This window comes from Epinephelus moara, chromosome 20 (genome assembly GCF_006386435.1).
Source record: "Epinephelus moara isolate mb chromosome 20, YSFRI_EMoa_1.0, whole genome shotgun sequence".
NCBI classification, from domain to species: domain Eukaryota; kingdom Metazoa; phylum Chordata; class Actinopteri; order Perciformes; family Serranidae; genus Epinephelus; species Epinephelus moara.
Window position 1 is genome coordinate 37584460 of NC_065525.1, and position 13617 is coordinate 37598076.

At 41.2% G+C, this 13617-nt stretch overlaps 1 protein-coding gene across 3 annotated transcripts in view; it reads right to left on the bottom strand.

Annotated features, from left to right (window-relative positions):
- srpk2 (SRSF protein kinase 2) overlaps window positions 1-13617 on the bottom strand; it is a 108729-nt gene that overhangs the window by 11594 nt on the left and 83518 nt on the right. For all 3 annotated transcript variants that reach the window (XM_050073365.1, XM_050073366.1, XM_050073367.1), the window contains 6 exons: window positions 11496-11536; window positions 8809-9130; window positions 5546-6466; window positions 1604-1704; window positions 472-579; window positions 291-360 (listed from right to left, as the gene is read on the bottom strand). In XM_050073365.1, coding sequence (XP_049929322.1) covers window positions 291-360; window positions 472-579; window positions 1604-1704; window positions 5546-6466; window positions 8809-9130; window positions 11496-11536 — 1563 coding nt within the window. The remainder of the gene's footprint in view (window positions 1-290; window positions 361-471; window positions 580-1603; window positions 1705-5545; window positions 6467-8808; window positions 9131-11495; window positions 11537-13617) is intronic.

Below are 13617 nucleotides of genomic sequence, written 5' to 3' on the forward strand. Positions count from 1 at the left end.
AAAAACGAATCCTATCTGTTGCCTCTTTAAATAATGCACACACATTAAGTCTATGACAATATAACATTTTTTATTGTTTAATTAAAACATTGAAGACACTTTGCTTTTGTATTTCTGCTGAACATTTCCCCTCTCTTCTCGTTCTTCTTCATTTTTAAGGCTAGAATTACTGTATAATCATAATACAGTCTGTAGATACAATGATAACAATAATAAATAAGAAGTCCTTTATATTTCTATATTTGTAAATTAAATTTGTGTGTTTAGTCATAAAAGATTTAAATACTCACCCTCATCACGGGAGTAGTCCTCTCCAGAGTGGGGCTCAAACAAGTAATCTCCAGTAGCCAGCTCAAAAGCCTACAAGAGACCACATAAAGTACTGAACTCTAGTCTGTGTGTGTGATTTAAAATGAAGTATATATGTGTATATGCAATGTATTGTATATATGTATGTGTGTGTGTCCTCACCATGCACGCAGTACTCCAGATGTCTGCAGGAGTGCTGTAACCAGCTCCTATCAGGACTTCAATGGAACGATACTGTCTCGTCTGGATGTCTTCTGTAAAGTGCTTGTGCAGAGGAGAGGAGAGGAGAGGAGAGGAGAGGAGAGGAGAGCAGAGGAGAGGTCTATTTATTACTATACAAATAGTTGTTGCGCTTCCTCTCCTCTTCCTCTTCCTCTTCTTTATCACTTACCCTCCTTTAAAATATCTGGACTGGAAGAAACTCACAGCCGCCAAACCTCCCAGATGAATTAAAAACCTTACTCTCTAATGGTAGTGATATAACCACATTTATGTTTTCATTAAAAACTTTTTTTTAAAATAAAAAAACACCAGAAACAACTCTTGTTGCCCCGGAGAGCTCTGTGGCTGAGTCTTCTTGCTCTACACCCAACAAAAAAAATTCTGCATTCTGGAAAATGGTTGCCTCTAACCTCTCTGATATGTTGTGTCTCATTCGCCTGTTAACTCATCCTAAATGATCGGTCTAAGCTGTGGACTTCCCACTGATCAAAAAGAGCACTACTGTACTAGCCAGGAGCTTACAGCGGCAAAAAAATCGGTTGCTATGCGATGGAAGTCCCCCCACTCCCTCTCCTTTTGAGAGTGGGTTTTGATGTACCTATATATCGTGTATTAAGAGCTGTTGACAGACTGTCCACATGGCGTGAAGGAGTCAAGGATAGAGATGTGGAGTTCTGTCTAAGTGTACCTTAAAAGCCTTTTGGAAATACTATTATGTCAGGAGTTGATGGTCTGGAGCTCGTGGAGAGTGGGTGGCCCTTAAAGTGGGACAATCGTTTTTGTTTTTTTACTTCTGTCTTATTACTGCTATTTTGATTTTTTTAACACTGATTGTGTGCATAGTTGTTACTCATTTCGAGAATAACTTTTCCAGTTGCTACATGCTGTGCTATGAATATCAATAAAAGATAAAAAACAAATTTGTCCTACTGAATTTTATGGAGTTTGGATGCCAATAATTGTGATATATAATTCAGCAATTTCACAAAAACAACAAAAAATGGTTCAGTTTTGAGCATTTATGACTATGCTTCAAATCCAGTCATATAAAATCCCAGATACTGTGTCTTACCACCCAGCAGGCATTTCCAAGATCAGCGATTTTTACTCGAATAGACTCAGCGTTGCGCGGGTCTAGTGGGTTGATCAGGAGATCTGCAGCTCGGGCCCTGACTGGGAGAGGATGGAGTGGGAAAGAATAGGGTTAAAACACATTCTTAGTAGAGATAAGATAAGTTTACACACTCAGATGTACTGACAGACATTTATTGTAGACCAGGGACTCTTCAGCTTTTCAACAAGGCATCTGAAAACGTAGCTCTGATGACTGATTTAACTAGAAAACATAATCTTTGTGGTGTTTGAACTTTGAGAGATAATTTTTGTTTAAAGTCCTTATTCAGCTGTGAAGATTTGATCCCAGAAGTGACCCCAGAGCTAAAAAGTTAGAGTCCAAGTTAATAATAATAAAATGAAAGCTGTGGGAGGATGAGTAACGGTGCTGGTGAGTCATTAATAATACCCAGCGGAGATGTGTGGACACTAAAACGTAATAATGAGCAACTGGATTATTTTACCAGGCGGCAATAATGTATGAGACAGAAAATCCGAACACAGTGATGGTTATTAATTTTCTTCTGATCCGTTACCTCACCTAAGATCTAAATTAATTATCATTATGCTTTTTTTTTTTCTTCCTTTTCTTTATCTCTCCTAGTAAAATTCTCATTTGCATGTAGATTCAAATTTCCTTTTCAACAGAGACCTTGGCAAGATGGAAGCATAAATCAGGCAGCATTAAATTATTCGTTGATTCAATATGAAAGAAAGCTGATTAATACAGATTAAAAGGCACTACCACCATATCCAATCTTTATTTTTTCATGGAGTAAAAAGGTGTAAAGATTTCAATAATATATATATATATAAAAAAGACACAATAAAATATTTAAAATTAATAAATTGAGTCAAATATATAAACTAATTAATTGTGAATTTTTAAAAGAAATTATTCACATTCAACCAGTTATTCCATCATGATTAGATTTTAATTCATTTTTTAAAAATATATTTTACAGATATTTTCATATAAAAATGTTTCTAGTGCTTCTGTATGATGTTAAAAAATAAAATGTGATGAATAAAAGTGTAACTAGGGAAAAATGCCATTATGAAATGATTATGTGTTTTGATGAAGGGCATTTTGGGGGGAAAAAACAACAAAATAAAAATGAAATTTCTCTGTTATTATTAGTAAGAGAACTTTTCATAAAAATTAGCGGAATTTGTCTTAAATTATTCAGAATTATTTCATAAGTATTAGCTAATTTATATATTTTACATAATATATTTATCTGATTATTTAATTTATACAATACAATAACTATAATTCTGGATTCTGATTGGCTGGAAGCAGCTGAAGGAGTATGAAGAGTTGGAATAATAAGAAAGGATGCAAAATATAATGTAAGCAACAACTGTTATGAGAGTTTTAGTTTAGGAACTTAATAAAGCCTACGTGTACGGAGAAGGAGCTGAGCTGTCATTCACCTATAAGCAATATAAGCACTGCAATGATGAGTTTAATTGTTTGTGTGTGGGTGTTTGTGTTCCTATGAGCATGTGGCTGTCTGTTATATCACTAACACCTGTGTTGTGCTGCCTTAAAACCTTTTGTGCGATACAGTATGTGGCAGCAGTTTTGCAGAAATGTCACTCAATTGGTTTTCATACGTTTAAAAATGTATGCATGTCTGTCACGTCAGATAAGAATCCACCAACTACAGTAAACTGGCGAGGGACTCCAGGGTCATACGGTTCATTTAAGAGGACTCTGTTGAACTTGTGTTGTATCAAAAATGTTGGAAATATCGGTTAGAGGTCTGGAGTGCTTAGGATTAAGTGGCATCTAGCAGCTGAAACTTCTCTTGTGTGCCAAGTGTGTAGGAGAACTATGGTGGCCAATACAAAAGAGCAAATTGGAGCCGGTGTTTGATTTGTCAGTTTTGGGCTACTGTAGAACAACAAGGCAAACTCTGTGGAAGAAAACCTGCTCCTAAAGTAGATATAAACAGCTCAATTCAGACCAAAGATTTGCGACGAGACAAGTTGAAAGATGCAGCTACTAGCAATGCACCGTTCTGCAATGTTCTGAAAACCTGACAGCTCACACCAATGCAACTAGATGAGACAGTGCATCATCTCGACGCAACAACTCTCTGTGCTACTGTTCTTTTTCTCAGCTTTTCAAGCTTATTTTGTGGCTGAATAAAATTTGTAGCTTCTTAAAATATGAATGAGGACAGTGATAGTGAGATACTGGCTACAGCTGCATTTGTAGTGGTGATGAAACAGCAAAAAACATAAATAAAACGAGCATCAGATGGACTGTATTCATGACAAATACGCCACAATAATAGAAGTAAGCAGCGCAGTTAGTAAGTCAGTGAGAATGTGTGTGTGGTGGGTCATTAGCACGTACAGCGAGCAGCAGCAGCAGCGACCCACTGTCTGACACCGGCACACCGTGAGGACAGAAACAGAGGGCTCAGCGTGGACGAAGCACCTGCTGCAGCAAGCGAACATGGCGTTTGCAGTCATTGACTTGACCAGCAGACTTCACTACAAGCTGATTGTCTGTAGAAACAGGTGACGTGCTTTATGTTTTAAAAGCAGCTGCCAGCGATTTGTACGGCGGAGTTGTAGGTGACATCATCAGCCGGCTTCAGTTGAGCTCAGACAGCCAGTTCACAGTGGGTGCGGTTACATGATGGCTTCTCATTCAGAATGAAATAAATCTGAATGAAATCATTCGGAGTTAAAGTCTTTCCAGGTAGTTTACATGGGAAATATTCATTCCGAATGAGGGTTTACACGGGAGATCAGTTTAATCACCTGTATTCGGGTCTGTGCAAGGTTTGGGGCAGGGAAGGTTTCTGATTGGATAGGGGGCGGGGCGGATGTTACGTGTTTACATTTACTGGAAGAAAACACTGTGCTCCTCATTCCGGATAACAAGATGCTTGACGACGCCGTTCTTAGTGCCTTTTTCTGGCTTGTTTTGCTGATATTCTTGAAGCAGCAGTACGACAACAACCTTGTTCTGCTAATGCTTCGTCTGTTGAGGAGGAGAACGGAGGTAAGAGGCGAAGAAGGGAGACAGAAGACTGTGCTGTGGGCGAATGGAAACCGCTGAGTGCAACGAGTCCGACTGCTCTATCTCAGCCCGTTGCTATGCGCGCCATATGTCATCGCGCCAGAAGGGCAAGGAAACGAGCATGTGCAGAAAGACTGGAATGAACTTAAAGAGGAATGAGTGTATACATGCACACAAAATTCTTTCATTCCGAATGACAAACAGAATAAACCACCCCCTTTAATCGGATTTAATTTTCTATCGGAATGACCACTTTTAATCAGAATGTGGAATTAAACTGTCCATGTAAACGTAGTGACTGCTGCAACTTTTCCCCTGCATCATTCTAAAACGGTTTTGTCTTGTCGCGAACCTTTAGTCTGAACTGGGTTTAAGGTGACGACAAACAACAATTCTTAGTTTCAGGTAAATACACGCCAGTGAAAACATAGTCATGGATATACCATTTCTGCCATTAGATGCCCTTTAATCCTACACAATGGACCTTTAATGTTGGACTCAGTTGGATGGTACTTTTACTTGCTCTTAGCTCAAGAGTTGTGAGTCCGTTTGCTTGGATGGTTACATTATATGAAAGAGGATGACCTTTTTATGTTTTGATATAAAAATAATGTATGAAAAGTGAAAATTGTGAGAGCCAGGATAGGTTGAAGAGAAACTTTTAGGAAGAGTTTAACAGCTTAACCCCACTTTGACTGTGATGTCGCCCACTCTGACTCTGAACATTCCACCCATTCATCTGATGAGTGAAGGGAACGACTTGTACTATCCTACATTATCACATATCAAACACTTCAAAGCTCCATTATGGATTTCTTGAGTTTGTGAATCAGTGGACATACAGTAACCACATCTTACCTTTGGGTGTGTCTCCCGTGCTCGAGGATGACACAGTGCGACTGCGGTCAGCAGTGGGGCTGTTGGGTGACGGGCCCGCTCCAATGTCTGCCGTTCCAACAGAAATGGGGTTCCCCGGCAGGGGATCCAGGGGCAAGTCTGGGAAGATTGGGATGGTGGCCCGATGGCGGTTGCTGCCACCGTTGGTCAGCCCCGGCTCCCCCAGGTCACCGTTATACATCTCATAACCGGAGCTGAGAGAGTTGTCTCTGTCCGTGTAGCTGAGCTCGGACTCCACCAGGGGGCAGAGGAGAGGCTCGGGGAGGGGCGTGGGAGACGAAGGATTGCCGGGTTTTGGTTTCAGTCCCTCAGATCCCAACAAAACGTGACCGTTGGTTTTAGCCGAATTGCTTTTGTTGTTTTGGGGTTTGATGGGGGAAGTGCTGTCTGTGAGGAGTTCCGCAGTTGTGTCGTCATCCTCGTCTTCCTCATCCTCCTCCTCTTCCTCGTCCTCCTCATCCTCAACCTCCTGCTCCTTTGACTCCTCCTCTTCTACCACTGCCTCCTCTTCTGTTTTCTCACTCTTTGGCTCCTCAGTCTCGTTCTCCTCTCTTTCAGTCTCTTTCTCCTCCTCCTCTTCGTCCTCTTCGTCTTCTTCCTCCTCCTCCTCCTCCTCCTCCTCTACCTTTTCCTCTGCCTCCTCTTCCTCATTCTCATCCTCTTCCTCTTTTAATCCCTCCACCTCCTGCTCCTCCTCCCCCTCCTCGTCCTCGTCCTCTACCTCTGCTTGTGTTGGATCTCCGTTATCTTCCTCTGTAGTGGGGGGAACGGGGGCATCCTTTTCAGCGGTAGGCGTGGGCTCCTCGTCCTCTTCCACCTCCTCATCGGGGTCGTCATCGGTGATGTGGAGTTCCTTGCTCTGCTCCTGGGGAGGCGCCGCACCTAACATGGAGAGAGCAGAGGAAAAACCGCTCAGAGAGGAAGTGGGTGGGAAGGAGATATAGACGCAATCAAAGACAGTGTAGGCAGTGAGTAAAAAAGAATGAAGAGAGACTGGAGTGAAGGAGGCAAAGGAGACTGAAAGAAACAGAAGGTGGAGAGACAGAAGGTGGAGGAGGGAGACGGAGAAAGACCGCTTTTTTTTTTTTTTGTGAATCAGCCTTGCCTCCCATACACAGTGGGACCAGCGTGGGCCGAGTGGCTGGAGCCAATCCACCTCCTATTCATTCACAGACAGACTGCACAAACCCGCATACACACACTCACACACTCAACCTGGATACAGTAAAAAAAGAAAGCTAACCTAAATATGTTGCTCACAGAAAGAAAGGATTGTTCACGACACTTTAAATCAATAATACGTGTTGAAGCATCCACTAAAAATAACAAACTGGTGATTTTAAATTAATGCAAAGTAGAATATACTCAACAAGGAGACGAGAATCAAAGATATGTTTCAACCAATATGAGCTTTTTGAAGTGGATACAGTTATGAAATATGCCTTTTGACTACCTGATTATTAAGTGAAGCTCTGTAATGCTAATTCAGGATCAGGCTGCATTCATCATATTAAAGGGATGGTGCACCCAAAAATGAAAATTCAGCCATTATCTACTCACCCATATGCCGAGGGAGGCTCAGGTGAAGTTTTAGAGTCCTCACATCACTTGCAGAGATCCCAGCAGAGAGTGGGTAGCAACACAACTCCACCTAATGGAGGCTGACGGCGCCCCAGATTCAAACGTCCAAAAACACATAATTGAAACCACAAAATATCTCCATACTGCTCGTCCGTAGTGATCCAAGTGTCCTGAAGCCCCGACATAAAAAGTTGTTTGGAAAAACGTCATTTGAACTCTGTTTTTAGCCTCATTGTGGCCTGTAGCTCTGACTGCGCACTGCGCTCACGTGTGCGTGCTTGCTAAAAACAGAGTTCAAATGACATTTTTCCAAACAACTTTTTATGTCGGGGCTTCAGGACACTTGGATCACTACAGACGAGCAGTATGGAGATATTTTGTGGTTTCAATTATGTGTTTTTGGACGTTTGAATCTGGGGCGCCGTCAGCCCGCATTAGGTGGAGTTGTGCTGCTACCTCCTCTCCCCTGGGATCTCTGCAAGTGAAATGAGGACTCTAAAACTTCACCTGAGCCTCCCTCGGCATATGGGTGAGTAGACACACGTTACAAACCAATCACAGCCGACAGATATCTTTCCTTCTTCTGTAAATATTCAGTCTGATAAATACGTAAAGTTGATCATGTTAGTGCAGGGCTACCCAGAGCTTTACATCTGTCCCACGGACGACAGGCCTACACACTTATAAACAGTGCCTGGAAGAAGATCAGCTCTGCACTCAGGATTTCAGGTAAATAGGCTATACCATACTTGTAAAGGTTGCTAGCAACCTTAGACGCAACCTGTAACTGCACTCGAGCTGGCACAAAAAAGGCACAAGACTAGTGCCCAGCGCCTGACCGCGCGTTTTCCAGGTGGTTAAAGACGCAGCATGTGTGCAGCCCCTAATTTCCAGGGCTGGTACCTGCGGTTATTCCACAGGCTAGTTAATAACATGTCGGGCAGGAAATCCAAAGTGTGGGATCATTTTGAGAAGGTGAAGGACGAACCCAAGGTGATATGTAAACTCATCTTCATTGGTCGACTACAAACATGACGTATCATCTGAAACATGGAAGTAGCTACATGCCCATTAGCCCACAGCGTCATTAACAGGCGGCTCGCTCAGTGTGTGACGTGCACTTGTAGATAAAATATAGGCCTATATTAATGAAGGTTCATTAGTATGGTTTTGTATTTCTCTGTAATGTAGCACAGTGTTAACAATGTTACTGATACTGTTCTTTCTCACACCTTCAACTCAAACCACCAAAATATATCATTTAATAATTAGATTAATATTGTAAACATGTGGACGACTAGTGGACTAATGGACCTAAATGACGACTATTGGTCGACTAGGAAAATACTCAGTTGGGGGCAGCCTTTATTCTTTTTATAAATTTTTCCATTTTCTGCATTACTTTATATTAGAAATGTCTTTACATTTTTCAAAATAAAAGTCTGTTACTACTTTCATGTTTTAATTTGAGGGCCAAACACACATTTCCTAAATACTGAGGGGGATGTGTCCCCTCCGTCCCCCCGAAATCTTCGCCTATGGGCGGAAAGCATTAGTCCATGATATCTGATTTTAATAAAATGATATATTTGTGTAACACTGGTCAGAACTTCAGCATTCAAAATGGAGAAAACTTGACTCACATGTATGATTAGTCAACCTGATGGGCTTCTCCCTCTCTCCTCCCTCCTCCTCCTCATCTTCCCCATCCTCATCCTCATCGTCGTCCTCGTCGCTCTCTCCCAGAGCCATGCTGGGGCCCAGCTGCGGTGGCCGTGGCTGCAGGGGTGAGGACAGGTTGTGGTCGTGATCCTCTTTCTCTCCCCCATCTTTGGCTCTCTCCTCCCTCTTCTCGGCCTCTCTCTCCAGGGCTTCGATCTCCAGCATCCGCCTCTCCAGCAGCTCCGCCTGCCGCTTTTGCTTCTTCTTCAGCTTCTTCTTCTTGTTTTTGGAGATCTTCCCCACCTGAGCCAAAAGAGGACAGGAGAAGAAGAGAGAGAGAGTCACAGGGGAGGCAAGAACATAAATGAATATCTGGTATTCAAGGCATAAACAGTTAGATATTTTTTTGAATTGTGGGTTATGATTTGTAAATAATGTCAACTAACACTTTCACTGTACACTGATAGTAAATATTTTAAAGCACGCCATCACTGTCCAATGAAAACCATGTATCTCAAAATATTGTGATTTGAATTTTTCAGCTAAACTGAAGGATAAAGTGTTCATGTAAGAGTCTCACCCTGAGTGACAGGGACCTACTACACTGGGAACCAGACAAATCTGCAATCTCCTGCTATATTTGCTCTGGCAGATGCCTCGGGTCCCCTCCCGATCAAACAGACTTCCACCCAGTCAGATCCTGGGCAGGCTAATCACAACTGTTTATGTAATACGGGGCGAGTCTGATACGATGATAGACAGAGTAGCTTCACCAGTCTCTGCTCCGACGGACCAGATTTACAAAACTTAGATCAAACTGTCAAACTAGGCAGTGCTGATCAGATATGAATCAAGATTTTGTTACTGCATTTCCCATTTCATGCCTTAAACTTGCTCATAAACACATTTTAGTGTATTGTTTAGCTGTAACTTGAGAAAGTAGTGACCAGGGGTCTCATTTATAATAGAGTGCATAGGATGTGTGTACAGACAAAAGCCAAAAATGGCGTGCGCCAAAAAATATTCTACAGTGTCTATAATCAGGCTTCCACCTCACCATCTGTGTCAACAATTTCCTGTCTCCAAAGTGTTTGTAAGCATGGGTTACAGTTAGGGCCTGACTGATTTATCGGCCAGCCGATTTAATCGGCCGATTATAGCCATTAGAGAATAATCGGCAATCGGCCAAAAGTTGGCTGATTGACGCCGATGTTAACACTTATATTTTCATCACTAATAAAATGCAGGGAATATGGTGTTTTACTTAGAAATGATGTCCTTGTGTTACTTTTTGCACTATAACCTACCTCTGTTAAACTGGCAATAATAGGAAGAACTCTGGTACTGTGAACATACATGTGAATGTCTTCATTCATATAGACTAGATTATTTTATTTCCCAGAGGTTTACTGCCTTTTTACACATCATGTTTTTGATTTATTTTGTGTTCAAATTGTTCATATGCTGCTTGTTCCACACAATTTCTGATAATAAAAGTATTTGAAAATAGTAAAATGTTCTTCCTTCAATTTATATCTTTGTAACGAGTGTTTGAACTATATTTAAGCCATCAAAAGCAGGTATTTCGGGGTTTTTTAAATTGAAAAACGTAAAAATTTAATCGGCCGATATATCGGTTATTGGATTTTTTTATTCCATAATATCGGAATCGGCATCAGCCCCAAAAAATCCATATCGGTCGGGCCCTAGTTACAGTTTCTCCCAAATCTCCCAAGTCTGTTTTTACATACCACAAATTTTGCATGTAAAGCGGCACACGCCTCTTTCAGGCCTGGTTTTGTGCATACACAAAAATGTAAAAATAAGACCCAAGGCCTCTATTTTTTTCTACCTGCTTTAAAACAGAAAGAGCACAACCCAAACTTGCATGTGAGGCTCAGCGTTATGTCACACATTTCACTGCACACGTGTGAATTAGAGTAATTCACACACGTAAATTTGTCTGGCAATGGCGGGTCAGGGACCTACTGTACATGAATGCACAATTTTCTGACAAAGTTATCACGGTTTTGGTTATTTTAAGAGACGTAGCAACATTTAAATCAAAGTCTGCTGAGAGCTGTGAGGCTTGAAGTGATTAACTCTTCATAAATAATAACTAAGAATGTCTGTTCTGAGCTTTAACAAGAAATTCTCCTTATTTGTCATAAAAATTTAATGTTAAAAAGAAATACTGAAGATTTGACTTTAGGCTTAAATGTACCACTTCATGAAAAATGAACTGTCACAAAGCTGAAAACGTGTCTTAGTTTATGTTTATTGATATTTTAGAGGAAACATGGTTTTCAAAGGACAGCAACAATATGTTACATGAAATTACTTTGTTTGGTCAAATTCCTCTGACAGGGACAAGCAATGAAACATTTTTAAATTTTACTGCATCTAGTACAGTATTTTTGAAAGTCTTAAAAGTCTTGCCGCTACCCCATTTACTGAGGAGTGATTAACAGACATATTTGTTAATGTAGAGTAGATCTAATAAGGCATTTTCAGGATATCCTACAAATATTTTGGTGCACTCCCTGTGCCTGTAGCTATTACAGGAGTCACACCAAACAGCGTGATATGCTGTATGTACTTTATTTCTGACCTTGTGTGTGTGTGTTTATGTTTGTGTGTGTGTGCATTCCTCTCATTTCATACTCACATCTGTTGTACTCACCGGTTTGAGCTGGGGGGCTGTGCTAACTGACGGACATAAAGAAAAACAACAACAATCAGAGGCTTCAAAGTTTCCCCAACATCAATCCCTCAAACAACTGAGTTCACACTACGTTCAATATTCCACTGGCCTGGAAAAAAGACTTCTCCAGGTTCTGTACATGCTCCCTGTATAGGCCTGAGACGTACAGAATCTGTAGGTGAAGTGAGAGAATTACAGACAAATGAAGAAAGAGATCTTTCACACTCCCACAGCCTTATCTGCTTGTCCCAGATCCATAATATTAATGCTTTATTCTTCTCATGTCTGAGAATGCGGCCCCTATATGGAGCAGTATTCTGTCACCTCCATCATCTGACACCAGTTGAAATATTCAGACTCAAACTCAAAGGAGTGAACGCAGAGTTATATTTGCAGTATAAAAATATTTTAAGGTATAAATCCTGCCTATTTCCAAACATATTTGCAAATTAAACATACTCAGTGTTTCATATTTTCCATAAATATGCATGGTTAACAGACGGAGTGGTGTAAAAAAAACATTCATTTCAGGATTGACTCATACGTGTTAGCAGCTCAGCAAATACAATAATACATCAAACACCAAAAATATTCCTAAATAAATGTGTTATAACTCAAGCAATTCAAAGTGTGTTGCAATTGGTATCCTTTATATATCTTCAATCTTCTCTCAAATGAAACAAGATAAAATATTTTTGCTATAAAACACACATCTGCACTTCTGTTAATGACATCAAAACGTTTGTTTATTTTGCCCCTTCAATCACAGACCGACTCTGTCACCAGCGAGCCCTTCTGTTTTGACAGTTGATGGTTTAGTGCCTCACTTTAATTGTGTAGAAATGTAAGCAGCATAATTGGTTACCCTAAGGCTCAAAGAGACTCCATCGGCTGATGCAAGCAACAGACAGCTCGTAGGGGGGGTTCACCGCGAGGACAGGGTTCATGTCGAGTTTGTCAAGACTGTTATTTTAAAGATTTTTTTTTTTCAGCGGAGGAACTCCGTGACAGGAGATGAAAAAGGAAGAAATGTCTCTTTGTGGTACAGAAAGGGGAGAAACTTAAGAGGCAGAAAAGACTTCTCTGTGAATTTCTTTACAGCGCACTGTGATATTAAACAAGTTTTTGATTGGATGTTTTTATTATTAAACATATAAAAAAAGAATTTGCATTTACGATGAATACCAATTTCAAATCAGGTAGTAGCCTACTACGTGTACTGTAAGCTTCCTCTTTTACCTACAATCTGAATTCAGATTTCTATGAAGAGGCTTCACTTGAAACATCAGATTTCACAGCATGCTGAGTTTCTGTGGAGCTACGTCACTGCCAAAGTTAGATGTTACACCAAAAAATGTAGTTTTGCCTATTTTGCTTTCACTTTTAAAGCTATGGTCTACGTTTAGAAAGACGATGAGAAAGATTTGAAAAAAGCACCCCCCCCCCACACACACACACCCCTCCCTCTGTGCTCCATGATCCCTCCCCTCCGAGCGCGTGTCCCCCTCCCCTCGGAGCCTCTTAACGACACACCCAGCCACGACAGCCAGCATTGGCATACAGTTATCTATGTCACAACATCCACAATAAAAACGAAATATTACCTGTTCAACAAAAACTCTGCTGTATCAGCATCACTTTTCAGGCCCAGGTCTTGCCGGAGCTTTCTCCATCGGTCAAAGGATGACCCGATGTTTACTCTGCTTTGAGCCCTCAATTTGTCGCATTTCCTCTTCGTTTCTGCCTTTTCAGAGGCAGACTTACGCTTCCTTTCGGCCTTTGCCGGTGGGGCAAGCAGAGGCCGCTTGCTGCTGCTGTCGCTCACTTTATTTTCCATATCGAAACTTGTGTAGCTGAATCGCTCAGGGCCTTACAAACCGCTTGTACTTTCAAATGCGGAGGGGGGGTTGGGACGAGGCTGGACGAGGAGCAGAGGAGTGTCAAAATGGAGCGAGGGGATTGGATGCAGGGTAAGAGAAAGAGAGTGCAAATTTGAGCGAGGAGTAACTCCCATGCGGACCGGATGGCTGTGATTGGTCAATTTCTTTGCAGGCCTGCAGCCGCCAGAGAGAATGGATTTTTTTGG